General features: G+C 40.8%; 1 protein-coding gene across 20 annotated transcripts in view; it reads left to right on the top strand.

Moving 5' to 3' along the window:
- Positions 1-27,941, top strand: part of LOC310685874 (uncharacterized protein) — a 92,216-nt gene that overhangs the window by 47,758 nt on the left and 16,517 nt on the right. For 19 of the 20 annotated variants that reach the window (XR_014515578.1, XR_014515579.1, XM_083458945.1 and 16 more), the window contains 3 exons: positions 4,165-4,316; positions 5,390-5,499; positions 7,711-8,082. The exons of the other annotated variant lie outside the window; for it this stretch is intronic. Coding sequence is in view for 17 of the 19 variants with exons in the window: in XM_083458945.1 (XP_083315071.1) it covers positions 4,165-4,316; positions 5,390-5,499; positions 7,711-7,861 (413 nt within the window). In the remaining 2 variants the exon portion in view is untranslated. Of the gene's footprint in view, positions 1-4,164; positions 4,317-5,389; positions 5,500-7,710; positions 8,083-27,941 lie in introns of those variants that run through there. 20 annotated transcript variants of the gene reach the window in all.

Genomic DNA, 27,941 nt, shown 5'->3' with positions numbered 1-27,941 from the left:
GCCTCCAAGAGCACCCGGATCTGGTCCACGACTACCAACTCAAGAACCTGGCCCAGGAAGTATTTTTACTTTAAAGATACTCTACCAAAAGTTTTAGAAAAGATACGGGACTTTGGGCAGGTCACAGGTTCTAAATTAAATTTAAATAAGACGAATGGACGCAGGTGGTGTTGTGGGTTAAACAACGGAGCCTAGGACTTGTCGATTAGACGGTTGGTGGTTTTGGCTAAAAATATGATGGAGAAAGAAAAAAAGATTTACAACAGAAAACAGATTTAGTTATACATAAAAAAGGAAAATATCTAGGAGTTTTGTTAACAGCTAAGAATACTAATTTATATAAGGACAATTATGAGAAGGAATGAAAGAAATAAAAGAAAGACTTAGAGTTATAGGGAAGAATGAACTTATCATTTTGGGGAAGAATATCTTTGAAAAAATGAATGTACTACCAAGAATGTTATTCTTATTTCAATCAGCCCCGGTAATAGGCAGTGTCGGATACTTCGAGCAATGGCAAAAGGACATTTCCAGGTTTATCTGGCAAGGGAAGAAACCAAGGATAAAATATAAATTATTAACAGATGCAAGAGAGAGAGGAGGTTTCTCCCTCCCGGATCTGTAATTCTATTACGAAGCATCCTGTTTCTGCTGGCTCCAGGATGCTGGATCACGCTGAAAAGTGCAGACATTCTAGATTTAGATTTATTATCTATTCCAGATAATAGATTTGGATGGCATGCTTACATATGGTATGAAAAAGCAAAGGTTCATAAAGCATTTCAGAATCACATAATAAGAAAATTGATTTTCAGCGTATGGGAAAAGTATAAAAATCTATTTGAGAAAAAAACACCCTGGTGGATTTTCCCTTTGGAAGCAATATCTTTGAGAAAAGTGAACATAAGAGCCATAGATAATTGTAAACTGAAGTAGAAAATCAGTTAAAATTAAAAGATTTTTAAGAGATAAGAGAACTAGCAACAGATTGGCTATAGTATTTTCAAGTGAATGATATCTTCAAGAGAGCTTTTAGTCATACGATATCAAGATTCCAAAAGGAACTTTTAGAAAATAGTACTAAAACATCTTTCCAAAATGTATTACCTGCTCCTAGAATGGCATACAAAGGACGAACAGGTTAAATCGGTTATGATAAACTGGGCTTAGGACATAACATACAAATAGAAGATTTGGAGAGGCTATGGAAAACAGATTTGAAATTCACAGCATGTTGTACGCTGTAAGAAAATTATAAGAAAATGATGTGTTGGTGGTATCCAAGTCCTACTAAGTTATTCAAAATGGATAGAACAACCTCTAAAATTTGTTGGAAATGTAAAGAGAAGGAGGGTAGCTTTTATCATATGTGGTGGTCATGCAAGATAACAAAGTCTTTCTGGGAAGTGGTATATAATGAATATATAATAAGATATAATGAATTGAAAAAAATGTCTAAAGTAACATTTGTTAGAAAACCAGAAGCATTTCTGTTAGGAATCACAGGTTCTGACATTCCAAAAAACCAGAAAGGACTGTTTATGTATGTGACAACTGCTGCAAGGATGCTTTTAGCCCAAAGATGAAAAGAAGCAACAATTCCGGGCAAGGAAGAATCACAAACTGTGCTGGACTATCCTGAAAAGGCAAAAGTGATTGGCAGACTCAGGAATCAAGAAGATAGTGACTTTTAAAAAGCTGTACCCTCCCTGCTAGTTTGTATCAGCCACGAGGGCAGGGGCCAGAGTGCAAGTGGTTGTCCTGACCGATCCAAGCACCTTGTCCGCATTCTTGAACCATACTGACTGAAACACACCCACCACAATGAAAACAGACTCTGCTCTGGACACCCTTTGAGATTCATCTGCTGTAATAGAAGGGTCAAGATGCAAGCAATTTTATCCACCAAATGCTTTGCAAAGAAGTCACAGAAAGCTGCTTTCAGTTCTACCATCTCCATTGGGCCAGACTGTAGCAGGGCCTGCACTACCTGGGAAAGTCCTGCTGGATGGCACAATGAAGGAAGCAAAGCAAGCCTTCTTTGTAGCCTTTCCTGCCACTTGTTAGGTTCGAGGATGAGCCCTCACTAGTAGTCGATTGCATTCAACCAGAGTTTCTTCCACACGCGTTCAAGCCATCTCCCAGCTTCTTTCTTCACCCTAACCTCTGCAGTATACCAGGGGGCAAAACAGGCTGCATGAAGCGGGAGAGGGCACTCAGGGCCAATTGTGTCAATGGTCCAAGCCAAGTCAGAGGGCCTTCTAGGTAGCTGTGCCCACACTGTGGCACTCCCTCCCACCAGATGTCAAGGAAATAAACAACTACCTAACTTTCAGAAGACATCTGAAGGTAGCCTTGTTCAGATAGGTTTTTAATGTTTTGTGTACAATTGTGTTTTAATTTGTTGGAAGGCACCCAGAGTGGCTAGGGAAAACAAAAAAGCATGTAAATGAAGGAGTAGTAGTAGTAGTAGTGAAGTTGAGGCTCCAATAGAGAAGACTCCCTGGAAAAGACCCTGATGTTGGGAAAGATGGAGGGCTCAAGGAGAAGGGGACGACAGAGGACGAGATGGTGGGACAGTGTTCTCGAAGCGACCAGCATGAGTTTGACCAACCTGCGGGAGGCAGTGGAGGACAGGAGTGCCTGGCATGCTCTGGTCCAGGGGGTCACAAAGAGTCGGACATGACTAAACGGCTAAACAAAAACAACAACAGTAGCCGGTTGTGCCAGAGCTTGGTCAAAGCTCAGCAGGAGCACCAGTCAGATCAGCTGGAAAATCCCCCAGAGCCATGTGGAAGCTCACTGGCTTCATCGTCAAAATAAAAAAATTCCTTCCAGTAGCACCTTAAAGACCAACTAAGTTAGTTCTTGGTATGAGCTTTCGTGTGCATCCACACTTCTTCAGATAATGATGATAATGATAATGATGGCTTCATCGTGTCAGCTCAGGCAGGGAGACAGCTAGGCAGCAAAGCGGGTGGTAAACCAGCAGAATCCCTCATCTGTCCCAGTTGCCCAATATCAACAACACACTCTAGAGTCCCCTTTCCCCTGCGCAACTGAACAGAGAGCCTGGAGAGAGAAAGAGAATTTTGATAAACCACAGCTACTCCCCCTTCCCAACCTTCACGTTGAAGGAATGGGTTTTCCAAACCCAAAACTGACTGTGCAGGCAGTTTGAAACTGCACCAAAATCCCTATTTTTCCTTAGCTAAAATCCATTAACTTGAGCTCTGAGCTCAATGTATAAACAAAAGCGCGGCTGTATAAACAAGTTCTCAGAGCCCTCTCCTTTATCAGTCTGTGACGGCAAGGATGACCTTGGCTGTTCAGTAGAACACGGATGACACATCTAGGTCTTATCTTATGTCCTGGACACACTCTGACGCACAGACCTAGTCTGGGAACAGTGCCAGAGTGTGTTCTTGGAGTTGGTGACCTCTTGCTCCAAGATAAGAGTATAAGAACAGGAATATCCTTTTATGGTCAGAAGTACAGGAAGGAAAACCCTTTTATGGTTAAGAGTAACCAGAGCAGGAACATCTGTGATGTCAACCTACGTGTACAAGCTGACGTGCTTGGATTCCTGGGGAAGGGGGAGAGGGTGCCTGGAGGATATCAATACTGCATGAAATCTCTCATTTCTTTGGAATGTGCCTTTCTGCTGTTCCGGAGAGCAGAAATAAAGAACTCTTTTTCTGAACCAACCCTCGGTGTCATTTGACTTCCTTCCTCCCGTCCGGGAGCAACGCAGAGCCCACCAATCGGTAAAGTCTAATAAGGCTACAACGTCTGCACTAATTGTGCCCTAAGTATCCAGGTGGAAACAAGTGGGTGAGGCCCCTGGGGTTCAGATAAGGCCTGTGAGGGGACTTACATCTTTTGTCTATTCCCTCAAATAAAAGGTTCTTCACTGTGCTCCCTGTTCCAGCTATGCCCCTCCCACCGGGTATTTACTGCAGCATCATAAAGTGGTTGAAGAGTTAACGTTGCTCTTATTTTAATCTTTTTGAACTTCCTAGATGAATATATGTTATCATGTGGCCACAGAAATGAACTTAACAAAAATAATTGAAATCTGCACAGAAATACAACTTTGTTCCCCTTAAATTCCCTATCTTGTTTTCTTTTTCTCTTCGTCTCGTCCTCTGGCTTAACTCAAAGACATCCTTACTAAAAACTTGAAAGATGGCTGGGTTATATTTTCAAATGCGTTCTATCTGTTTTCTGGTGAGCTACGCTCATGGATCGATTCCCAAAAAAAGTGTGAGAGGGAAGGAGCCAAGCTCATTTCTATAGAGACAGTGGAAGAACAGGTGAGCATCAAAGCCAAGTATTGAAAAAGGTAGGGGATCTTGAGGCAAAGGGATCCTATCATCACTATCCAATTAAGAAGTTCCAATACACCTATATGCAGCCAAGACAGCAACTCCATCAGTCAAGCTAAGGGGTGGGTGGGGCAGGGACCAGCTGCTACCATCTGGGGTTAACTAAGATTGCTTAGAACCGCTGAACTCTAATAGCCTGAACCTGGCAGTCAGGAAGGAGTTCTTGAAGGAAGAGGAGGAGTAGATACCTGAGGTGAATATATCCCTTGGATTTCCTGTAGATTCCTCCTCTGCTCTTTGAGATGTACTGAGTGCTTAGAAAAAAGGCTTCCCTCACCACCCTAACCTTCTGGCATGAGAGTATCATGGAGTTGACTCTAGAGGAGCTTGCAAGGTATATCCCTCTCCCAGCCCCTTAGCCCAGGCAGAGAGGCTACTGGGGTGCTGCAGAGCCCAGACATCACTGAGACCCCACCTTCAGCCCATCAAGCATACCACAGCCAGACTGATTCCAGTGTCTCTGGTACCAACAAACATGCATGGGTACCAAAATTAGAGTATTTGCTGCACAGGTCACTGTCCCGCTGGTTTCAAGATGTTCTATGGCAAAGTCATTTATAGTATCTGGAAATTTTAACTCTGTGTCATGACTGGAAGACATATGTAGCCAGTATTGGTGAGGGCAGGTGAAGTTACCCTTCACTACAGTATTTCATCTTTGGAATACTTCCTTGATTTCATCATCATCAATCATAAGCATCATCATAATTTGGATCAGGGGGACAATAGTGCATCCTCCATACCAAAATTATTCTTGGTGCATGATGCAACCATACTTGGAATACTATGTATAATTTTGATCATTGCTTCCCCAAAAAATATGGATTGGGTCTTCAATTGTGTCACCTGCTCCTTTTGAAATGTTTTTGTTTTATGTCTGTTCAATGTCTGCAAAGGATTATAGTCTCCCCAAGAAAGGGAAATTGTCTAGAAAGGTTTTGGGATGCTCCTCATTCCTACTGAAGTTTTCTGTTTTTTCTTTCTCTCCACCCCTACCGTAGTTTTTTATAAACAATCAAGTAAAAGGTCGTAGAAAGTTTTTTTGGATTGGACTCTTTAAAGACAAGAATGAGGAATGGAAATGGCTATCGGGGAAACTACCTGAAGACGAGTAAGTTTTTGAAGAAATATTTGCTAATGGCATGCATTCCAAAAAGTTGCAGATTTTGTTTACATAATTGATCCTTTCCCTCTTTAAATATATTTTGCCATGCAATTTTCTCTACTACCAAAGACCTACATATGTACTCCTCCACATCACTGTCCAGGTGAGTGACTGCTGCTTCTCACTAGGCTGCAGAGGCAGAAAGGCTACTCTTCCTGCTTCTCTAGCCTAATGAATGTGGTAATTCAGAAGAGGAAGAAGGCATCTTTTTAAATGGTTTGTGCTGATTAGCTCAGCTTCAAAAGGACTAACAAGAACCTAAAGCTGAGCAACACTCTCTTTAGGAAAGTATTTCTGCTGTTATCTGCTAAACAATCTGAATAACCAGCAATCTCAAACCTAAAATAATAGTAGCAGATGAAGTAAGTGTGTAAGAGAGGGTAGTTCATGTCACTCTATTGGATAGAATCATAGACACATAGAAATTTAGAGTTGGATGAGACACCAAGGGTCATCTAGTCCAACACCTGCAGAGCAGGGATCACAACTGAAGAAGCCCTGACAGATTCCTAATTGTTTTTGCTGTCAGCTGGCAGTTTAAGACAGTTCATGGTTTCCTTTAAGTATCTAAAAACTCTTTTCAACCTATGTTGATGGATGTACAAGGTCAGAGTAAGATCTCACGTATCCACAGCTTGGTAGTAGAAGAGCGAACTGGTCTGGCATTTTTTACCAAGAGTGGATTAACAGAGGGCTGCTTTAAATTTGGCAAGGTCTCCTAGATCAAAATCTCCCAATGTTGTTGTTGTTTAGTTGTTTAGTCATGTCCGACTCTACATGACCCCATGGACCAGAGCATGCCAGGCACTCCTGTCTTCCACTGCCTCCCGCAGTTTGGTCAGACTCATGCTGGTAGCTTCAAGAAAACTGTCCAACCATCTCGTCCTCTGTCGTATTTGTATTGAGTAAACTTTACAAACTGGCCGTGAGGTTGTATAATACTAGCTGGGAACTTAAACCTTGTATGCCAGTGGTTCCCAGTTAGCTAAATACTGCAGACCCCTTGTTTTTCAAAAGCCAAGCCATGGGCCACCCTACCTTTGAACATTTTGATATCTCTGCAGCAGTTTTTGTTATTTGAATGGCACCAAGAAGCCCCTGAGTGGGTGGTCCATGGACCACCAATTGGGAACCACTGCTGTATGTGATCTTAGACTTGATCAAAGGGCAGATCTCACCCAAACATCTCATGGGAGTAAAAAAAAACCACTACACCATTACTAGTAATTTCAATTGAATAGATTCATAGAGAGCTTTAAAAAAGAGGGATTTATAGAATACATTTATCACAGAATTTTAGTGCTGTGTAGTGGGACTTGATTCAGTATACAATGGACACTGGAGAATGCAAGGCCTTACCAGAATTGACAATAAGTGTGGGGCTAGGGTGATATCTTTATCAACTATGGATAATTGCTTAGAGTAAACATAGAATCAGCATGTAAGGTTTAGATAAGATATATATGTGAGAGATATATCATTTCAGACAACTATATAATGGCTTTGTGGTTATAGATTATATTTTGTATTTCATTTGTAGACATAGCTATTTTTGTTTCTGTATAGTGTCATTGCTATACTCATGCATGGGGTGGGTGATGGATGTGAGAGGAGGTGGATGAAGGCGGATGCAAATCTAACAAGGTTTTAATATGCTCAGAATAATTGCTACTGTGCTAACTCTGCTATCAGAAAGTAAGGATCTCTCTTTCAAAACCCTCTCTCCAACACCCACAAAAGTCCAGAGCAGATCTGAGGAGGATGTGGGTGCATATGGAAAGGAGAGAGGGCCAGTTCTGTTGCAGAAATGGAAATCCTGGCAATAGCAGAAGTACTGCATTGGATACTGCCCAAACTAAATTGACTGACTGTTCTTGTGTGTACCTCTGAGCCTTCCAAAGTGACTCCCTCACTACTTTGTAGTTTCCTATGAGAAATCACTTCATGTGAAAAGAAAAGAGACAGTCTTGACCCACAGATTTTTAAAAAAATTGGTTAGAATTCTAAAATCTGGGGAGAAAAATCCATTCCTATTGTGGGTGGATGTTAAGAGAGAAAGAGCTGAACCTCTTTTTAATGGTAGAAGGCACGGGGAGTGGGTGAGGAAGTAAACATCCAATCTTGATTTGTCAGTGCTGCTGTTTCTTTTCTTTTCAGGTACTGGATTTATTATTCGCTACATTATGAATTGAACCATGACTGCACTGCAATGACCTTTGAATGCATTGATACTTGCTGGATGGCATTAGAATGTCATCTACAACTGCCGTATATTTGTAAGAAGGTGCCAGATGATGCTTGGCTCTAAGAAGACACTTTAAGATGAACGAAACTGGATCTCATGATCACTACACAAAAGCAAAACCAAGAGATCACCCCACCCTGCTGTTTTAATGCACAATCCACACTCTGCCATCTAGATTATGGGACTCTTTGGCATCAGCCCTCAAAAACACCTTGAAAAGACCTTATTCTGCAAGCTCAAACGTAGATGGCTACAAAAATAGAGAATGGCAGGGTCCAGTCATAGCCTGTTTTCTGTTTCATGTATTTATTTGCAATGCATACCAATATTTGTTCCCTTACTCTATGTGTTTGATGCCCCATTGCCCCTTCTGATCTTCATCACCACTACCTTACAAGGCACATAAGGACAACCCTGCATGCCAGCCAATGAGAATGGGGGCCACCCAGCACCTGGTGCCTTCTTCTAGCAGACTAATCACAAATACAACTTTGGCTTCATCACTTGAAATTCTGGCACCCTTACTCTCATATAGAGCTAACATTACTCTCATATAGAGCTAACATTCTACTCTATCAGCGTTTATTTACAGCAGTAATAAATCAGCCAGGGTCTGGCAGGAAAAACATCCTCTGCGCCAGACAAAACCGAAAGTCAGACAGAACAAAGAAACCAGGTTCTCCAGAAGTGGAGAAAGCTCCTCCCCAGAACAGGCAGGATGACACTAGAACTCTGAGCTGTTAACCCTGTACGCTCTGATTCCCCTCACACTCCCTCTTGTCCTGCGCTGCTGGGGGCTTGTAAGTATCACCACTTACCCCAAAACCAAACCTTCACAGAACTCCCCATGACGCTGGAAGCTCAAAGGTTTTGTGAACCCATCTGCCAGGTTCTTCTGGCTTGGGAAGTACTGCAACTTCACCAAGCCTGTCTGGACACTCTGACACACATTCTGGAAACGTATGTCCAGATGTAATGGTGTCCAGCACAGTTCCCTGTGCCAAATGTGAGCCTTAAGCTTTCTTCCTGACTCCAAGCAGAGTTTCACAGCAGCGGTTAATGCCTTGTGTGGGTGATAAATCAAAGTCTGTTCGCAGGCTTCTTGCTATCTAAGAAGGCTTTAATTAGGTACAGAAAAACATCATAAATCAGCCCGGGGAACTAGCGGACATCCTCTCCGGCTCAACAGCTAAAAGCGAAAGTAACTCACACACAAAGAAAGATTCCTGTATGTGAACAAAACCACGCCTCAGAATGTGAGACTTCACACAGAACTGTTTAACCCTGTAAGTTCTGATTCTCCTCACAGTTTGGTTCTGGCCTTAAACTGCCCAGACTCTGCCGACTTCAGACAGGGTTGATTGTCCTCCCAAACAGTGATGGGCAAGTAACACTCCCCGCAGATTTCTTGAACCAGACTTCTGTAGAACTCCTGTTCCCAGCACAGCTCTGACATTGCGCTGAACTCAGCTTCAGTAGAGGACAGCGCAATGAGACTCTGCTTCCGGGACTTCCTCCCAACTAGATATTCCCCAAACTTTATGACCATCCCAGATACAGACTTCCTGTCATCCAGATTCGCCCAGTCACTATCTGTCCAGCACATGAATTTGGCATCACCTGTAGCTGACAGTTTGAGACAGAAGTCCTTGGTATCCTGCAGGTATCTCAGCACCCACTTAATACCATTCCAGGCTTGCACACTTGGACTTGTAGCTTCCCTGCTGAGCCGATTGGTAGCAAAAGCAATGTCCAGCCTGCTCCACTGGGAAAGATACAGCAGACTACCCAGAGCTGACTGAAAGTTCTCAGCATTCTCAAACTCAGTGTGTTCTGCTAGCTGACTCTTTCATGTAGCTTGTCTCCATGGGTGTTCTAACCCCTGCACAATCAGACATTCTGAACTTCTCAAGCAACTGCTCAATCTTGCCTTTCTGACTGAGCAAGAAGCTTCCATCTTCAGACCTGTCTATCTGTACCCCTAGGTAAACTCACTGAACCCAGGTTCTTGATTTGGAAACATTTTCCAAGCTCTTTGGCAAACGTCTGCACCTGATTGTCTGCCCTTGAGACATGAATTATGTCATCCACAAAAACAAAAACCAGTTTTTGTGACTCTCCTGAACCTTTCAGGTACAGACAGCTGTAAATAAATACTTCTAGAGTAGAGGAGAGGGACGCGGGTGGCGCTGTGGGTAAAACCTCAGTGCCTAGGACTTGTTGATCATAAGGTCGGTGGTTTGAATCCCCGCGACGGGGTGAGCTCCCGTCGTTCGGTCCCAGCTCCTGTCAACCTAGCAGTTCGAAAGCACCCCTAAGTGCAAGTAGATAAATAGGGACCGCTTTATAGCGGGAAGGTAAATGGCGTTTCCGTGTGCGGCACTGGTGCTGGCTTGCCAGATGCAGCTTCGTCACGCTGGCCACGTGACCCAAAAGTGTCTTCGGACAGCGCTGGCTCCCGGCCTCTTGAGCGAGATGAGAGCACAACCCTAGAGTCGGTCACGATTGGCCCTGATGGGCAGGGGTACCTTTACCTTTACCTTTAGAGTAGAAGAGAAGCTGAGTGCAGTCTCTGATTTACGCACACTTTGCACGCACAGAAGGTCACTTTGCTGTGTTTTACTCTGCTGTGCTCAGAGGTCTGAAGGAGCAGAAATGTTCAACGGAAGCCTGCAGGACCTCCACCCTTCACCATTTACAGCAGTACTAAATCAGCCAGTGTCTGGCATGAAAACATCCTCCACGCTGGACAAAACCGAAAGTCAGACAGAACAAAGAAACCAGCTTCTCCGGATGTGGAGAAAGCTCCTCCCCAGAACAGACAGGACGACGCTAGGACTCTGAGCTGTTAACCTTGTAAGCTCTGATTCCCCTCACAGACCTCTCTGCCACGTCTTGCATGATTGACAGCTGGAAATGGTTGTGGTTGCTTCAATCTGTCCTGTATACCCAGCCAAGGAGAACTGATATTTTAATTAATTATTGACAAAAGGATATCATCTTGGTGGTATATATGATACTTGTGTCTTGTGCCATGGATCCTTTTTCCTAACTCTGAAAGAGGAGGTCGTGGGGGTGTTTCATGAGGGAAGAACTGAAGCTGGCTTTCAGAACCGCTAGGTGGATTCCATCCTGCCATGTGGCTTTACTACATGCTTGAAAGTTAGAATCATTGAATCATGGGATTGTAGAGTTGGACGGGACTCAGAGGGTCATCTAGTCCAACCCTCTGCAATGCAGGAACCTCAAACTGAAGCCTCCATGACAGATTGCCATCTAACCTCTGCTTTAAAAGCTCCATTAAAGGAGTCCACAACCTCGGGGGGGGGGAGAGACTGTTGTACTCTTGAACTGCTCCTAGTGTCAGAAAGATGTTTAGTTGGAATCTCCTTTCTTGTAACTTGAAACCATGGGTCTGGACTTCCAGGTGCCATGGGAATGGCAGACAGAGCGCGAGCCTGATTGGTCTGACGGGCACGGTCTTCGCGAGGGGGTAGGGGAAGCGCTAAGGCAGTGTGCACACCTAAAAAACTAAAGGGATCTCTTTAGACTCTTCAGGGTCCTGCAACCTGAAATGTGAGTTCTCTCTCACTTCCCTGCTGCTTTGAAAGGAGCTGGGGGGGGCATGATTGAGTTCCCGAATAAGTGCTGCAATGCAACCCAATGAGGAAAAGCCTAAAGCTCCAACTGACAGTGTTGTGGTGGACCTGCTTTTTTGTTTCTAGGTGTCATGAAGTTGGTGATGGAGAAGAAGCCCACAAAGCAAAGCCATCTTACGGGTTTTCTTCTCTCCTTCTTGTGAATGTTGCTATGCGTGAAATGATCTGGGAGGCTTTGATTGTGATAGAGAAGAAACAGGAAGGGAGGGCAAAAGGTTTAAGAGGCTACCTTATGTGGTGGCAATGTAAAATTATTAAAAAGGCCTGGGAAAAGACATATAAAGATTTGAAGAGAATGTGGAAAATAATTGTTGTTTAAAAAAGGAAGTTATGATATTGAGGAATATTAGCAATCTACTTAGAGCAAAAAGCAAAACTAATTATAAACCAGGTGATCACGGACGAATGTAATATCCAAAAAGGAACCAGACAAGGGTGTCCACAATCACCATTGCTGTTCATCCTGGTATTGTAAGTACTTGCCAAAAACATAAAAGCAGACAAAGAGATTATAGGTATAAAAACTGGGGAAAGCGAGTTTAAATTAAAAGCATATGCTGATGATTTAGTGATAACAGTGGAAGACCCAAAAACATCACTCCCCAAAGTAATAGAAAAGATTCAGAAATTTGGGGAAGTGGCAGGATTTAAACTAAATAGGAACAAAACTAAACTACTAGTCAAAAACTTGAAGGAAGAAGAAGAAAATGATTCAGAGCAAACTATTGAGATAGAAGTCCATAAAAAAGGTTGAGTACTTAGGGATATGGTTAACATCATGAAATATAAACTTATATAAAGATAATTATGAAAAAAATTGGCTTGAGGTAAATTTAGAAATATGGAACAGAATGAATCTCTTATTGCTAGGGAAAATAGCAGCGATTAAAATGAATGTGCTGCCAAAAATGTTGTTCCTTTTTCAATCAGTCCCAGTAATCCTGAAATATGAACGTTTTAAAAAATGGCAGAAGGAAATTTCTAAGTTCATGGGGGGGGGAAGGCCAAGGATAAAATATAAAATATTTACAGATACTAAAGATAGAGGCGAGTTTGCCTTCCCAGACTTTAAATTATATTACGAAGCTACATGCCTGGTATGGATCAGGGACTGGATGAAGTTGGAAAAGCAAGAAGCATTAGAACTGGAAGGACATGATAACAGATTCGGCTGGCACGCATATTTATGGTATGGGAAAGGGAAGGTACATAGAAGTTTTTATAACCATATAATTAGGAAATCACTAATGAGAGTATGGGAGAGATATAAAGACTTGTTAGAACAGAAGTCCCCTAGGTGGCTCTCACCACATGAAGCCTTCCTGCTCAAACCACTTGGAAAGAAAGTAAAGATGGAAAATGGAAACTAAGAGATTATGATGAATAAAAGACCATTTTCAGAGTTGGTTGCATTATCAACAATTACACAAAACATACAAAGAAGACAACAAGAAAGGATTTAGCTATATGACATCCAGATGTCAAAAGGAAGAGGTAGAAGGGAAAGTAAAACTGTTAAAAGGTGCATATAGCATCCTGCTAGAATGGGAGACGAAGAGGTGAAATCAGTTATGATTAAATGAGCACAAGATATAGGCCCTAACTGTCAGCATCGCCCTAGAGCCAGTGCACCAACTGGACTCTTGCACCTCAACCCCGACTGGGCTGGGCGAGCTGGGTAGCACCGCCAGAGACCTCCTTCCCGCAGGAAACGGTCACAGTGCTGTGGACTCACAGCTTAGAGCTGAGAGCACCGGATTCACTGTCTCAATACTTCAGTCGTTGCGCAGCAGAGTTTTGCAGAGTCTTGCAGAGTATAAACCACTCGGAGAGCAGCTCTGTAAAATATCTTCCTTTTATTCTATAACTACAACTATGGTACAAAACTATATACAGAGCTAAGTATTCTGAGCATAAAGCAATGCTACACTGAGAGTCTGCAGCTGCTCTTAGCAGCAATCTAATCTCTAGGATCTCTAACACTCTCACTCTCTCCGATACACTGACTGACTGACTCTCTCTCACACACACAGATATGTTGCTGGGCAGAATAAGTAAATAGGCAGGACACGCCTCCTCTTCTCTGTGGAGAGTCAGCAGAGATCATCAGGAGATGGTCAGGAGATTCTTGGGTATGGGAGGGGTGAAATCTCCTCATCAACATCATGTTGGAAGATTGGGAAAGGTTATGGGAAATTGATTTAAAATTCACATATTGTTCTTTGCTGAAAGAAAACTATATGAAAATGATGTACAGATGGTATATAACACCAGTGAAGTTAGGAAGAATGTATAAAACTGGTTCAAATCTGTGTTGGAAATTTAAGGGAAAAGAAGGGACTTTTTATCACATGTGGGAGTGTAGTAAAAAAATGTTTTTTAAAGAGAAATGATATATAATGAGTTGAAGAAAATGTTCCAATTAACATTTGCAAAAAAGCGTGAAATTTTCTTGTTAGGGATTGTGGGAAAAGACCTGCCAAGGAAATGAAAAAAAAAAATTCATGTATGCAACAACAGCGGCAAGTGTCTTAATACCACAAGGATGGCAGAATGAGGAAATCCTGACTAAATAACTGTGGCAAGAGAAACTGATGAATTATGCAGAATTGGCAAAACTGACACATAAACTACGTGACAAGGATAAATGTGACTTTAAAGAAGAATGGGAACCTTTTACGAAGTACTTAAAGAAACAACAAAATGAACTGGACTCCTTGGCAGGTTTTGAATATACATTCACAAACTTTTTATTGGTAATATACTGAAAGATAAACTGAGGATCTTTACAACTCTGTAACACGTAGAGTATATGTGCTGAGAAACCAGAAAGAGGAGCTGAGGGAAGTCTGGGTGGGGTGGGAGGGCAGGCTTTTCTTTTTAGGGGATGAGGGAGGGGGAAATGGGGAGAGAAAAAATTAGGATGATGTGTTTTTGATAAATTGTTAATTGTTGAAAATCCATAATAAAAAAAGAGGAAGTGTGACACCTAGTGGTTATAGAAATATATATATTGGTAAAATCTGTGTTTTAATTGGGATAGATTGTGTCAATGAATAGAATTAAATTGTTGAATTATAAATATCAAAATATGGCTGCAAGAAAACCACTGGTCCCGACTGGAACTTCTGCAACTACTCCAGCACAGGGGAGAAGGATTTTGGCCCAGGAATTAGAACCAAAAACTGATCTCACAGATATGATTATGGATTTAAGGGGGGGAAATAGGGGAAACGCTTAGGCATTGGGGAGTGAACTTGACCAAAATACAAAGTTAGTATTGGATTCAACAGGACAAATTAAAGAATTGATGGGAATGACAGTACTGGACCTTAAAACTAAGACAGAAAGTCTAGAAGAAAAGACAAAACCGGCACAAGCAGAGGGGAAAGACCTAAAAAAGGACCATGAGGAGGAATCAGCAGAATTGAGTGCTTCGTAGGAATCAGCTTGGGATGCAATAGCTGTTCTAGAAATGCGCCAGAAGAAACAAATCTTTGTTTCTGGGGAATTCCAGAAGAATCATAAGAAGATATAAGACTTAAATTACGGTAATCATAGAGTTGTCAGAATGGAAAGGGATTCAGGAAGAATTTTTGGAGAATTTGAAAGAGAAAATGTTTAAGATAAAATCAAGTTTTGCAAAAACCAAAACACTACCAAGAGATTGCCTGGTAGTTTCCAATTCACGTGCAATAAAAGACACAATATTACAAATGAATTACCAAAAAAGATTACAAATAGAAAAGAATATAATCGTTTCGAAGGAAATTCCTAGTAGATTACTTAGAAAACCAAATAACTAAATTACTGACAGACGCATTGAAAAATAAAATTCCATATAGAGGAAAGGCACAGGCAGAGGGGAAAGATCTAAAAAAAGGATTTGGGGCTTCCAGATTTCATGGTCCCGCCCCCGTTACCATTTGTTGATTGCCATGGAATTTTTTGGGTTGGGTTGCCATTGAGAACTTCTTGGATCATTCTTTGTCTAGCTCCTCTCCTTTGACCTTACCGCCTTGGTGACCCTGCTGTGAGTATGAGACTCCCAACAGCTTCACTCACAAGGGTCATAGGAATTGCAAGCCCACTCACCACAACAAGGGGATGATCCAGTGAGTGAGCTATAAATAATACAACAGCGGCATCAAATGGTGAGAAACTAGCAACAAGCGCTTGGAAATTGAGAGATAAATTGAAGTATAAATAATACAACACTGACACACAGGGGTAAATGTACAAAATGGCAGTAACAGAATATAAAAAACCAACTTCAACAAGAAGGAGATTTACCGGTAAGTGATATTTTGACAGTAATGAGAGTATCACTAAGCCAGCAACACTTGCAGAAGTTGCAAGGGATTTAAGGGATTGCTCCAAAGAAATAAGTGATCTGTTTTAAAGGCATATCTCTCTGGAAGAAACTGGAAAAACAACAACACACTATTGGTCAATGAAATCAGAGACATGAAATCAAGTGAAAGAGATGCAGGAACAAATCACATAAACCTAAGAACAGGTGATTGCAATACAGCAGAACACAGAAATACTGGATGAACTGGTCACTCTCCTAGAGAAGAATGGCAGATGAAAGTGATTGACTACATGGAACTGGCAGAAATGACTGGCAGAATTCGAGATCAGGGGGAAGAGACGGTGAAAGAAGATTGGAAGAAATTTAAAGACTATTTACAGAAATATTGCAAAATTAATGAATGTTAGAATGATGTTGGATTGAGAGGAAGGGTTTAAACAACTGCTTCCGGTTTGGATCGCAAGCAGCAGGGAGCGCGGAGAAGCCGCTGAAGGGCTTTCCCAAGCTACACGGGGGCTTGGGGGCTACGCAAAGGCACTGCGATCCCAAAAATCTCAAGGGGGACACCCAGCTACCCAGCAGCGTTGGAGTGGTTCCGACATTTTTTCGAGGTTTTTTTTAAAAAGGGACTCGAGAGCGACGGGACTGAGAAACGCGAACGGTAAGCACCGCTGACTCCGTGTTGCAATGCCTCTAGCTCCCACTGGAAAAGCGACAAACCTCCGTAACTTTAAGAACAGAACCCTTAGTGTTTATGGAGTATTTTTTTGGCTAAAAAATTGGATAATACACTAAGTGAGCTCTGGATACAGAAGGATTTAAGTGAGGAACCCGACCCATTTTTCGGAGTGAAAATGGCACAGGATACAAAATCGCAAGAGTAAAGAAAGGAAGTGACCATTCACCCACTGTAGGAACAGAAATGTGAAAGTCCTCAGCAATTCTTAAGCGAGGCAAAGGAAACTAAATAAAACAAAAGTAACGAAAAAGACCTTTAGAGACTTTGTTTTCTTTCTGGGGAGAGTATTAAAAAATAATAGAAAGAACTGAACAGAGTGGTCATAAAGAGAGAAATATTTTGAAACCTTAAACTTTAAATTGGAATACAAGGGAGAAGGAGGGGAGAAGAGAAAAGACGAAATAATAACATAAAGGCTTTAGAACAATTACTAAATTACAATCTCTCCTCACCATCTTCTCTGTTTAAATCCTGAACCTCTTATATTACAACTTAGGCAACCGAACAAGTAAGAATTTAAATTTTTTCAAACCTTAACTTTAGACTTTAACTTCTCCCTTTTGAAGACTTTGGATTCTTAATTTCTTCTTTTCCTCTTTTTTTTGAGTTGTTTGGAATCCTATATGAACTGAGCTTGCAGGGTTATACATATATGTTTATTTGGACATTTATCTCTTATCATTCGACCAATTGGATTTAATTTTGAATATCCTGGATTTTGAAATTTTTTGAGCTTTTTGGAATCATACATGAACTGAGTTATAGAGGTATGTACTTATGATTACTGGGGCATATATTCCCCTCCATTTGATGGCCTGGATTTAATCTTGGATCTCTGGATTTCCCCTCAACCCAGCCCAATATTGGATTAAGCCAGCAAGTGGCTGAAGACCATAGAGTTTAAAAAAAATAAATAAAATTGGGACCCTCTTTTTTCCTTTTTTGGTTCGCAGTGGACGTCGGAGGATTAGCTGTTTAGAATTTATCTGACTGTATATTAGAGACTGCGTTTACTTTTTTCCATTGACTGCCTTAGTGTTTTTTTGGACATAGAAGCAACTTAGATTTCTAAATATCTGTCACCTTATCCTGACGAAATATTTGAGTTGGATTAGGCTAATCAAGTGGTTGCAGATCGGACAGAAGGAAAAGAAAGAACAGGGAGCTCCTATTTATAACAAAAGTTGGATATATGTTAAACTTATGATCTCTCTAATGGTTTTTTCACACAAAGGTTTTCTTGTAAGATCATTATTTCTTTAATGGCCTTTTTACAAGGTCATTATCTTTACATAACTAACGATTTTCTCACAAGGCTATTATTGAATTAACTTGAACTAATTGGAACTAATTGTGAATTAATTTCGGACTTTAATTTAACTCTGAGTTCATTGACTGTAAGTTTATTAATTGGGATTTTGAATTGGGAAGTTAACTGATATTTGGGATTTGGATTTGGAAACTCATCAAGTTAAATTTAAATGAAGAACATTTTAGTGTCTCTGGAAGAACTTAAAGAGACTGGGAATAATTTGATTTGCTATATTTGCTACAAAAATATCCCATATGTGTTTTGAATTTATTTGGTGAGAAACTTGGAATTAGATTGCACAAGATAGGGAAAATTTAAGTGCTGTTGAATATATCGATTGACAATTGATTAAAATTGGTCAAGACTGTGCGCCCTCTAGGGGAGAGAATAAATATTACAAGAGTTTAAATTTAAAAAGGGGAAAAGGAGAAAATGTCGGGGGGAAATGGAAAAAAGATAGGAGGAACACCATCAGATAGGAAAGCATCCCGACAAGAAGAAATTAAGGACCTAGATATTTTATGGCTAAAAGGAGGAATTCAAACAGAGTGAAATACATATGGAGAAAAAGCTAGGAGAGATGCATGAGTCGATAGACAAGAAAATAGAGGGAGTAGTAGGAGAACGAAGAGAAGACTCCCTGGAAAAGACCCTGATGTTGGGAAAGATGGAGGGCACAAGGAGAAGGGGACGACAGAGAATGAGATGGTTGGATGGTGTTCTTGAAGCTACTAGCATGAGTTTGATCAAACTGCGGGAGGCAGTGGAGGACAGAAGTGCCTGGCGTGCTCTGGTCCATGGGGTCACGAAGAGTCAGACACGACTAAACGACTAAACAACAACAAGTAGGAGAACTCTCTAGTAAGATTAAGGATTTAACAGTTCGATCAAAGACTATGGAAAAAAACAAACAAAAAGATACAGAAAGAAATGAAAGAACAAAGGAAGGAGACAGAAAAGATAAAAGATGAAATAGGAGAGTTGAATAAAACTCAAGATCAAGTTTTGGACAATTTAGCAATGATTGAAATGAAACAGAAACAGCTAAACCTAAAGTTTAGAGGAGTAGGAGAAGAAGCAAATGAGAACATTAAAGAAAAAATGACTAAAGAATTAATGAAATGGTTGGAATTGAAAGAAGAAGAGGTCGCCTATACGATGGAAAATGCTTTTAGAATAAAAGTGAGGTCTCAACAAGTAAAATAAAAAAAAGTTCCAGGAGACTGTTTAGTAATATTTAATTCGATAGACATGAAAAATACAATATTAAAAACAAGATATCAAAAAAAAAAAAAATTGAAGGTGGACCAATTATCATTTTTAAAGAAATACCAACCAGACTCCTACGCAAGAGAGAAGGTTATAAACAGTTAGTAAGTGTTTTGAAAAGAAACGGCATACACCACAGATGGGAGTTCCCAGAAGGGATCTCCTTCTTTTATAAAGATAAAAGATTCAGGATTACCGAGACCCAAGAAGTGAAGAAATTTCTGCGGAGATATGAGAAAGATCTGGGAAAAGTAGAGGAGAGATATGGAGGAAGAAATGGAGACTTAGAGGAGAGAAGAAGAAGGAGAGAGAAAGAAAAAGAACAAGAAGATAGAAGGAGGAGGAGGAGGAGGAGGAGGAGGAGGAGGAGCAATGGGAGAAGAAGAAGAAGAAGAAGAAGAAGAAGAAGAAGAAGAAGAAGACACAGAAAACAAAACCACTCGAATTTAAATTATTAGTTTGTTGTAGATTCGAAAGTAGGCATAACAATGAATCTGAAAATTTTGTCATGGAATGTGAACGGTTTAAATGAAAAAAACAAAAGGAATAAAATTGAGAATGTTTTGAAAAGAAAGAATTTTGATTTAATCTGTATACAGGAGACACGTGACTAAAAAGTATAAACATATTTTGACAAACAAAAAATTGGGGGTTGAGTTTATTAATTCTATCGTTAAAAAAAAGAGGGGTAGTGATATATGTCAAAGAACCCAAATTAATCTGCAAAGACGATGAAGGAAGGATTTTGGGGGTACAAATTAACTTCCAGGGTGAAAAATTTAATGTGATAAACATCTATGCCCCGAAGTTGAATAAAATGGATTTTTTTAAGAAGCTGGAACAAATATTGTTAGAGTTAGAGTGTAACAAGACAATATTATTGGGAGACTTTAATGGAGTGCCGGCACCAGAAATAGACAGACAGTCAGAAAAGAAAAAACGTGACCAAGGGAAACTGCCAAGATCCTTTAACAATCTGGAAGAAAACTTAGATTTAATAGACATTGGAGACATAAGCATCCAATAGAGAAACAATTCACCTTCTTTTCAGAACCACATAAGAGTTGGGGCAGAATCGATCAAATCTGGGTCTCAAGAGAATTAACATTAAGAACCTCGAAATGTGAAATCCAACCTAGAACTCTCTCCGATCACAACTCGATAGTTTTTGAAATAAAAGGTGTATCACAAGGTGGGTTCAGGTGGAAAATGAATGAATATTTACTGGAGAATGAAGAGGTTATTGAAAATGCTAAAGTTACCTTAAAAGACTATTTCAGTCTGAATCTTAATAAAGAAACAAGTATAGATGTAGTCTGGGATGCCAGCAAGGCGGTTCTAAGAGGTTTTCTTATCCAACAAAACAGCTATAAGAGGAAAGTAAGAGAACAAAAGAAAGAGGAAATCCTCATTCAGTTAAGAGAATGCGAGAAAAAATTAATAGTAAATCCTAAAGATGAACAAAACACACAAGTAATAAAAATATTACAAACACAGTACTCAATGCTAACAAGTCAAGAAGTTGAATGGAAAATTAAGTCAATGAAACAAAAATACTTTGAATCAGCTAACAAAACAGGAAAATTATTAGCTTGGCAATTGCGAAGAAGGCAAAAACAAAATGTGATAAATAAGATATCGGCTCCGCAGGATTTGGGTCTTGCCGCTGTGGTGACGCAGGGACCCTTAAAAATCACAGGCGGGGAAGCCTGTGAACCTGGTGACTCGGCGGGCACCATTTGCGCCCCCGACCTGTGAAGGAGCCTTTTTAAAGGCTTCGGAACGGGGGACGGGGTGAGTGGCGCGGTGCTGAGAGTCGACTGCTTCTCCTGCGGAGTGAAGCCGCATGCCATGGTCAGAGAGCGCTGACTTCTTCTTGTGAACAATTGGACCTTAAAGCAGCAACCCGTGAGTAGTACGGAAATTGGATCTTTAAAGGGAAAAAAAAAGTAATCAGGCACGATCGGGGAAGATGCAAACAGGAAGTCCGTCTCCCCGTCTTGTAAATAATCTAAAGCAAGGACTAGCTAACTAAAGTCGAGAGGATTTTTTCCTTTTTATTGGGTAAAAGATATTAATGTCACGATTTGGCAGTTTAAGCAATTTTACTGGAGGATAAGAGCTAATTTTCGGAGCTGAGGCACTCCCCCCGGGAGTGATCCGTGAGAGAGCCTGTTGGAGAGATATTGAAGAGTTTGACAGCTGTCAAATTAGCTCTCAAGACGGGAAAAGCGAACTTTGTTTTCTATTGTCCCTGCTGGTTATATTTGCTACAATTGGGCTATACTTTGTTGAAAACAAGGAAGAACTGACACAAACTAACTTGATTGTTGGATTTGAACTGGAAGGAATACTAAGTAACCAAAATCCCTCTAGAGGAGGTTTTGGGACATTACAAGAATGGCTGAAGGAGGCAAAACTCCATTTGGACCATTTCGATCGGATACTCCCTACTGATGTGGATAGATTCCTCCAAGTTGGTAGGCCCACCACCTGCCTCCTTGATCCGTGCCCGTCTTGGCTGATTAGGGAGTGTCCAGATGTTGCACGGACCCCCCTGGTTGAAATTATCAATTTGTCCCTTGACACGGGGACATTCCCAGGGGAACTGAAGGAAGCAGTGGTGCGTCCACTCTTAAAGAAAACATCATTAGATCCCTTAGACCTATCCAATTACCGCCCAGTTTCAAATCTTCTATACCTGGGTAAGGTAATTGAGAGAGCGATTGCTGAACAGCTTGGTAGGTTTCTGGAGGAAACATCGGCATTAGATCCATTTCAGTCCGGTTTCCGTCCTGGTTTTGGGACGGAGACGGCTCTGGTTGCCCTAACAGATGATATCCGTAGACAACTGGATCGAGGCGGGTCAGGACTGCTGATCCTTTTAGATTTGTCAGCAGCCTTTGACATGGTCGATCATGATCTTCTGGACCATCGCCTTGCAGACATGGAGATACAGGGCATAGCCCGTAACTGGTTGTGCTCTTTTATCTCTGGTCGGGGACAGAGGGTGGCACTGGGGAGGGAAATGTCGTCACGCCACTCCTTGGTGTGTGGAGTGCCGCAGGGCGCAATTCTCTCCCCAATGCTTTTTAACATCTTTATGCACCCCCTTGCCCAGATTATCCGGAGCTTTGGGCTGGGCTGTCATCAATATGCTGATGACACTCAGCTCTATCTGCTGATGGATGGCCACACCAACTCGGCCCCTTACACACTGACCAGATGCTTGGAAGCTGTGGCTGGATGGTTTCGGGGGAGCCGATTGAAACTAAATCCTTCGAAGACAGAGGTCCTATGGCTAGGTCGGGATAGCATGGGGATGAGGGACCAACTCTCTTCTCTTGCGGGGGCCCAATTAGTGCCATTGCCTTCCGTTAAGAGTTTGGGTGTAATCCTTGACGCCTCCCTTTCCATGGAGGCGCAAGTCACAGCAACAGCCAAGGCGACATTTTTCCACCTTCGCCGCATCAAGCAGTTGGTCCCTTACCTTTCCCGCCCCGACCTGGCCACAGTGATCCATGCGACAGTCATCTCCAGGCTTGACTACTGTAATTCGCTCTACGCGGGGCTGCCCTTGAAGCTGTCCCAGAAACTCCAGCGGGTACAGAATGCTGCAGCGAGGCTCCTCACGGGGTCTCTGCCATGGGAGCATATTCATCCAGTGCTTTTCAAGCTGCACTGGCTCCCGGTGGAGTACAGGGTCAGATTTAAGGTGCTGCTTTTGACCTTTAAAGCCCTTCACGGCCTAGGACCCTCGTACCTATGGGACCGCCTCGCCTGGTATGCCCCACGGAGAGCCTCAAGGTCCATAAATAACAACACCCTAGTGGTCCCAGGCCCTAAGGAAGTTAGATTGGCTTCAACCAGAGCCAGGGCCTTTTCAGCACTGGCCTCAACTTGGTGGAACGCTCTGCCTCATGAGACCAGGGCCCTGCAGGATCTGATTTCTTTCCGCAGGGCCTGTAAGACAGAGTTGTTCCGCCTGGCCTTTGGATTGGAGCCAATTTGATTCCCTCCCCCCCTTTTTTCTTTTTTCTTTTCCTTCTCCTGCAATGAGGCTTCATTTTAATATTTTAATGTTCCATTATTTTAATGTTGTATTTTATTTTTGTTTTTAAGTTGTAATCACTCATCTTGTTTTTATTATTGCTTGTAAGCCGCTCTGAGCCTGGCCTTGGCTGGGGAGGGCGGGGTATAAATAAAAAATTATTATTATTATTATTATTATTATTATTATTATTATTATTATTAAACTCAAGCCAAATTGGACAGAGTTTTCTTTCTCTTGGGAAAGTTACAAGGCCAAATTGATGTTTTGGCTACCAACGTTTCAACTCTGGACTTAACAGTAAATAAGTTCATTGAATCTGATAAGGATTTGATCCAGGAAGCCCAAGCAGCTGGACAAGAGGAGAAATTTGAGAACTTTGAGAGTGTGGAGAAAGAGACACATGTTGTTTTTGAGGAAAAGGAAGGAGGAGATATAATACTGCAGATGGCAAAGGAGAGCCAGAGGCCTGACATGATGGTTATAAAGGAAAATAAGAACTTGATGATGAAAATCTGGTCTGAATTGGGGATTGAAGAATGGAGAGATCTTTCTCTGTGGAGATCTGAAGACCCAAGGATTACAAATTTGATTAAGGTGAAAGTTGGAGCTTTGGGGACATTTGGATTTGAAAGGAGTAAGAAACAAGATTTGGGCTCCACTTTTAAGTATGGAGGTCTGGCTGGAAGAAACATTGTCCTCATCGGGCTAGAGCATCTCCGAGATCTGGTGTTTAATATTAAGGACTATCAAAAAAACCAGCAGAGAGGAACTGAGAGACAATTAAGAGCCTCGGGCGTGAGATCCCCAGGCTGATAGTAGATTAAGACTGATGGACATTTGTTGGGGACTGAAACCGGGAAAGGGGATGGGGTCGGGTTTGGGGATACAAAGGGTGTATAATTATAACTTGTCTTTTTATTTTTATTCTGTTTTGTTATTTGTATGAAAAGTGGGGAATTCGTGGAAGGGAATTTGGGTCGACTTTAGAAAAAAGGATTTAAGAATGAGTACTGATGTATAAATTTTGATGTTTATAAGGTAAAATCGGTTTTTACAATGAATTAAACATTAAAAAGTTAAAAAATTGGGGATAAGAACTTGTTGAACTAACAATTTGAATTGGAATATAAGAAGGGAAGGTGAGGGGAAGTCAGGGAAATATGTTATTGAAAAATAAGGATTGTAAACTGTATATGTTTTTAATTTTTCTTTTTCTTTTTTCTTTTTGGCTTTTTAATCTACTAAAATGGAAAATCTTCAATAAATATCTATTTAAAAAAAATAAAAATAAAGAGCGATTTATTTGAACGAATCTGCCAAACTGATTATTAATAACAATTTAACAAATTCATTTAAAATTGAAAAAGGAACAAGACAGGGATGCCCTCTATCCCCTCTTTTATTCATTATGGTTTTGGAGGTAATCACGAACAAAATAAGAGCAACACCAGAGATACGAGGGATTAAAGTAGGCACAAAGGAATACAAACTAAAAGCGTACGCACACGATTTGATGTTATCTTTAGAAGAGCCGCAAAAAAGTGTTAGTAAGGCTTTGGAAATATTAGAAGAGTATGGTAAACTATCCGGTTTTAGTTAAATAAATTAAAGGCAAAAATGTTGACCAAAAATTTGGAAAAAGATGTAAGAGAAAAAATAGAGATACAGAATGGAATTAAGGTGGTTAAAAAAAAAAAATTGGGAATTTGGTTATTATCTAAAATGTATAGCATATTGTTAGAATGGGATACTAAAGATGAAGAAATAAAGGAGGTTATGATAAAATGGGCAATGGACTTGGGATACAATATAGAATATGATAATTGAGTGAAATTATGGAGCAGAGGAATGAAATTCATGGCCTGTGTTATGCTTAGAGAAAATTTGGAAAAAATGATGTATAGGTGGTACATTACACCGGCAAAATTAGGAAAAATGTACAAAACAGGAAATAAGGCTTGCTGGAAGTGTAAAATCAAAGAAGGCAATATGTGGTGGACTTGCGAAGAAATGAAGAAGTTCTGGGAACTTATTTAGAATGAATTAAAAAAAAAATTAAATACACCTTTCCAAAAAAAACAGAAGCCTTCCTACTAGGAATAATTGGGGACGAAATTAAAAAAGAAGACCTGATACTATTCCACTATGCGACAGTAGCGGCTAGAATATTAATAGCACAAAATTGGAAAAACCCAAACATCCCAACTATTAGAGATTGGCAAACAAAATTATTTGAATATGTTGGACTAGCAAAAGTGACGCAAAAAATCAGAAACCAAAAAGATACAAAGTTTATTAGTGATTGGAATAAATATATAGCATACATTGAAGGAAATTATAGAAACTTAAAAACCACAGCAGGTTTGATATAAATCTTACGATGCGCAAACCATTAACAATGAAGCTGCAGAAAAAAGAAAGAAGTTTTATTAAGAAGCCCAAAATCAGGAGGGAAGGAGGTCAATAGGTACGTAGAGGAAAGATTTAAAGAAGGAGACAAAGAATTGTAATGAAAATTTATTTTACTTTTATGTTGTGTATGGATGTTTTTTGATATTGTTGATTTGTTTTCTTTTGGTTATTTAAACGAAAATCAATAAAAAGAATTTTAAAAAAAACAACAACAACTGCTGATTAAAGAATTGGAGAAATTTCTGGATACCAAGGAAGATGAGATGGAGAAACAAATTGAGTGGGCACACAGCACTAAATCACCATCTGCAAGAGCAAGGAAGAAGAAGAAGAAGAAGAGTTTGGATTTGATATCCCGCCTTTCACACCCCTTCAGGAGTCTCAAAGCGGCTAACATTCTCCTTTCCCTTCCTCCCCCACAACAAACACTCTGTGAGGTGAGTGGGGCTGAGAGACTTCACAGAAGTGTGACTGGCCCAAGGTCACCCAGCAGCTGCAGGTGGAGGAGCGGAGACGCGAACCCGGTTTCCCAGATTACGTGACTACCGCTCTTAACCACTACACCACACTGGCTCTCCAGGAGAAAGTTCCAGGAGTTTGCTTAGTTCAATTCTCTACAAGAACCATACAGGGCAAGATTTTGCAAACTCAGAACAACCTACAGACTGACATCCAAAGGATTACAAAGGATTCCAAGTGAAGGAAATCCCAACTAGACTCCTAAATAAAAGGAAAGACTACAAATTCCTAGCAGATGCTTTGAGAAAACCCAGTGTGTTGGGAGTTCCCTCAAGGACTGAGCTTTCAATTCAGAATGAAATTATTTTGAGCAACAGAAGAACAAGAATGTGTTAGCTTCAGGTTTATATTTTATACTTTGTGTTATGTTAGAAACAAATGAGCAGTTCAAAGAGTGAAGATATAACGTCTTATCAAGCAATATGGGAAGCCACAGAAAAATAAGACATAATACAGGCCCATCCTCGAGGATTTTTAGAATTTGCCAAAAAAAAATTTGGGGGGGTTCTTTTCTTCCTTTGGTACCAAGACAAGCCCCAAAGGAGCATATTTGTGCTTCGGAACTCCGACTCCAGGAGTGTGACATAGAACACCTGTGCCCCGGGAAGTGGTGTGTCTGGGAGCTTTCCTTCCCAGCCAGAGAGTGTGCATGTGCAAGGCAAGTCCAATGTGCCCCCATCCCACCTTTCCAAGTACAGTTCTGGATGAGTTGCCATTGGTTGAAGGTCAGTTGCATGCAGGGCTTTTTTGCATCTGGAACTCACTGGAACTCAGTTCTGACACCTCCCAGGTGGACACCATTGTGAGAGAGCAAGGGAGGTGTTCATGGTAGGTTCCAGTACCTTTTGAGTGTGGAAAAATAGCACTGGTGGCATGTATGTTTTGATGATGACACATTTATTAAATGTAGACCAAAAATGTTGAAATTTGAATGTTTCTGTTCCTTGTCTTTGTGCTTTAACTTTGCAAATGAAGATTTACACTAATGCACTTTGCCATATTTCCTGGTACAAGTGTTGAGATAGAAAGCTTTCCAATATTACTAGCAGAGTTTATGAGGAGTAAGGATGCTTCTGGGGGATATGCTTTGAAGGTAAAGTATGTACCCGGCCTAAATAAAAAATAAAACTAATAACTTTTGAAAAATTAATTAGTATAATAAATCTGAAACCAACATTTCCCTGGATTTATGCTTTATGTGGAATGCTGATTGGATATGATCAGCAGCCAATCAGGAAATGGTATGGCCTAAATGGGAGGAGTTCTGGAATGCCTGACATCACAAGGGAGATGGTTCTTAGCCAGTGGGAGGATGAAACATCCTTAATAAGAAGAAGTTAGAGAAAAGGTTGTTTCATGACAACACCAAGGTATCCAAACAGAAAGAGGTCTGATGGGTGGAACACTTTCCTTACAAGCTTTGATATTTGCAGGGACTCATTCCAGGGCCAAAAGGTCACTAAGAGGCTAAATGATAAGGAGCTTTTATAAACTACAGGTGGTCTTTCTCTTTCAAATACTAGAACTCAGGGTCATCCAATGAAACAGAGTGGTGGAACATTTGAGGACTGTCTACAGGTGCTATATTACCAGTTGTATCACTGTATTACTGGCTGTTTGGCCAATAGCAACCATCAGGCAAGCAAGAGGTTCTTTGGATTCCACTGGACAGAGACTCTTAGGTAGAGACAAACTCTTATTAATTGGTAAACATCAGGAAAGAAATTGATCAGCAACCTGGAATGCAGTCTAATATAAAGCCAACAGCAACTGGAATAAACTACAAAGCTAGCAATATAACCAATAAGCAAAATATCTCAGGCAACAACAACAACAAAACAGATAGAATAGGTTTAGTTCTTCA

This window comes from Podarcis liolepis (genome assembly GCF_965112155.1).
Source record: "Podarcis liolepis genome assembly, chromosome: 9".
Taxonomy (NCBI): domain Eukaryota; kingdom Metazoa; phylum Chordata; class Lepidosauria; order Squamata; family Lacertidae; genus Podarcis; species Podarcis liolepis.
The sequence above is the reverse complement of the archived record's forward strand: the minus strand, read 5'-3'. Positions and strand labels throughout refer to the sequence as shown.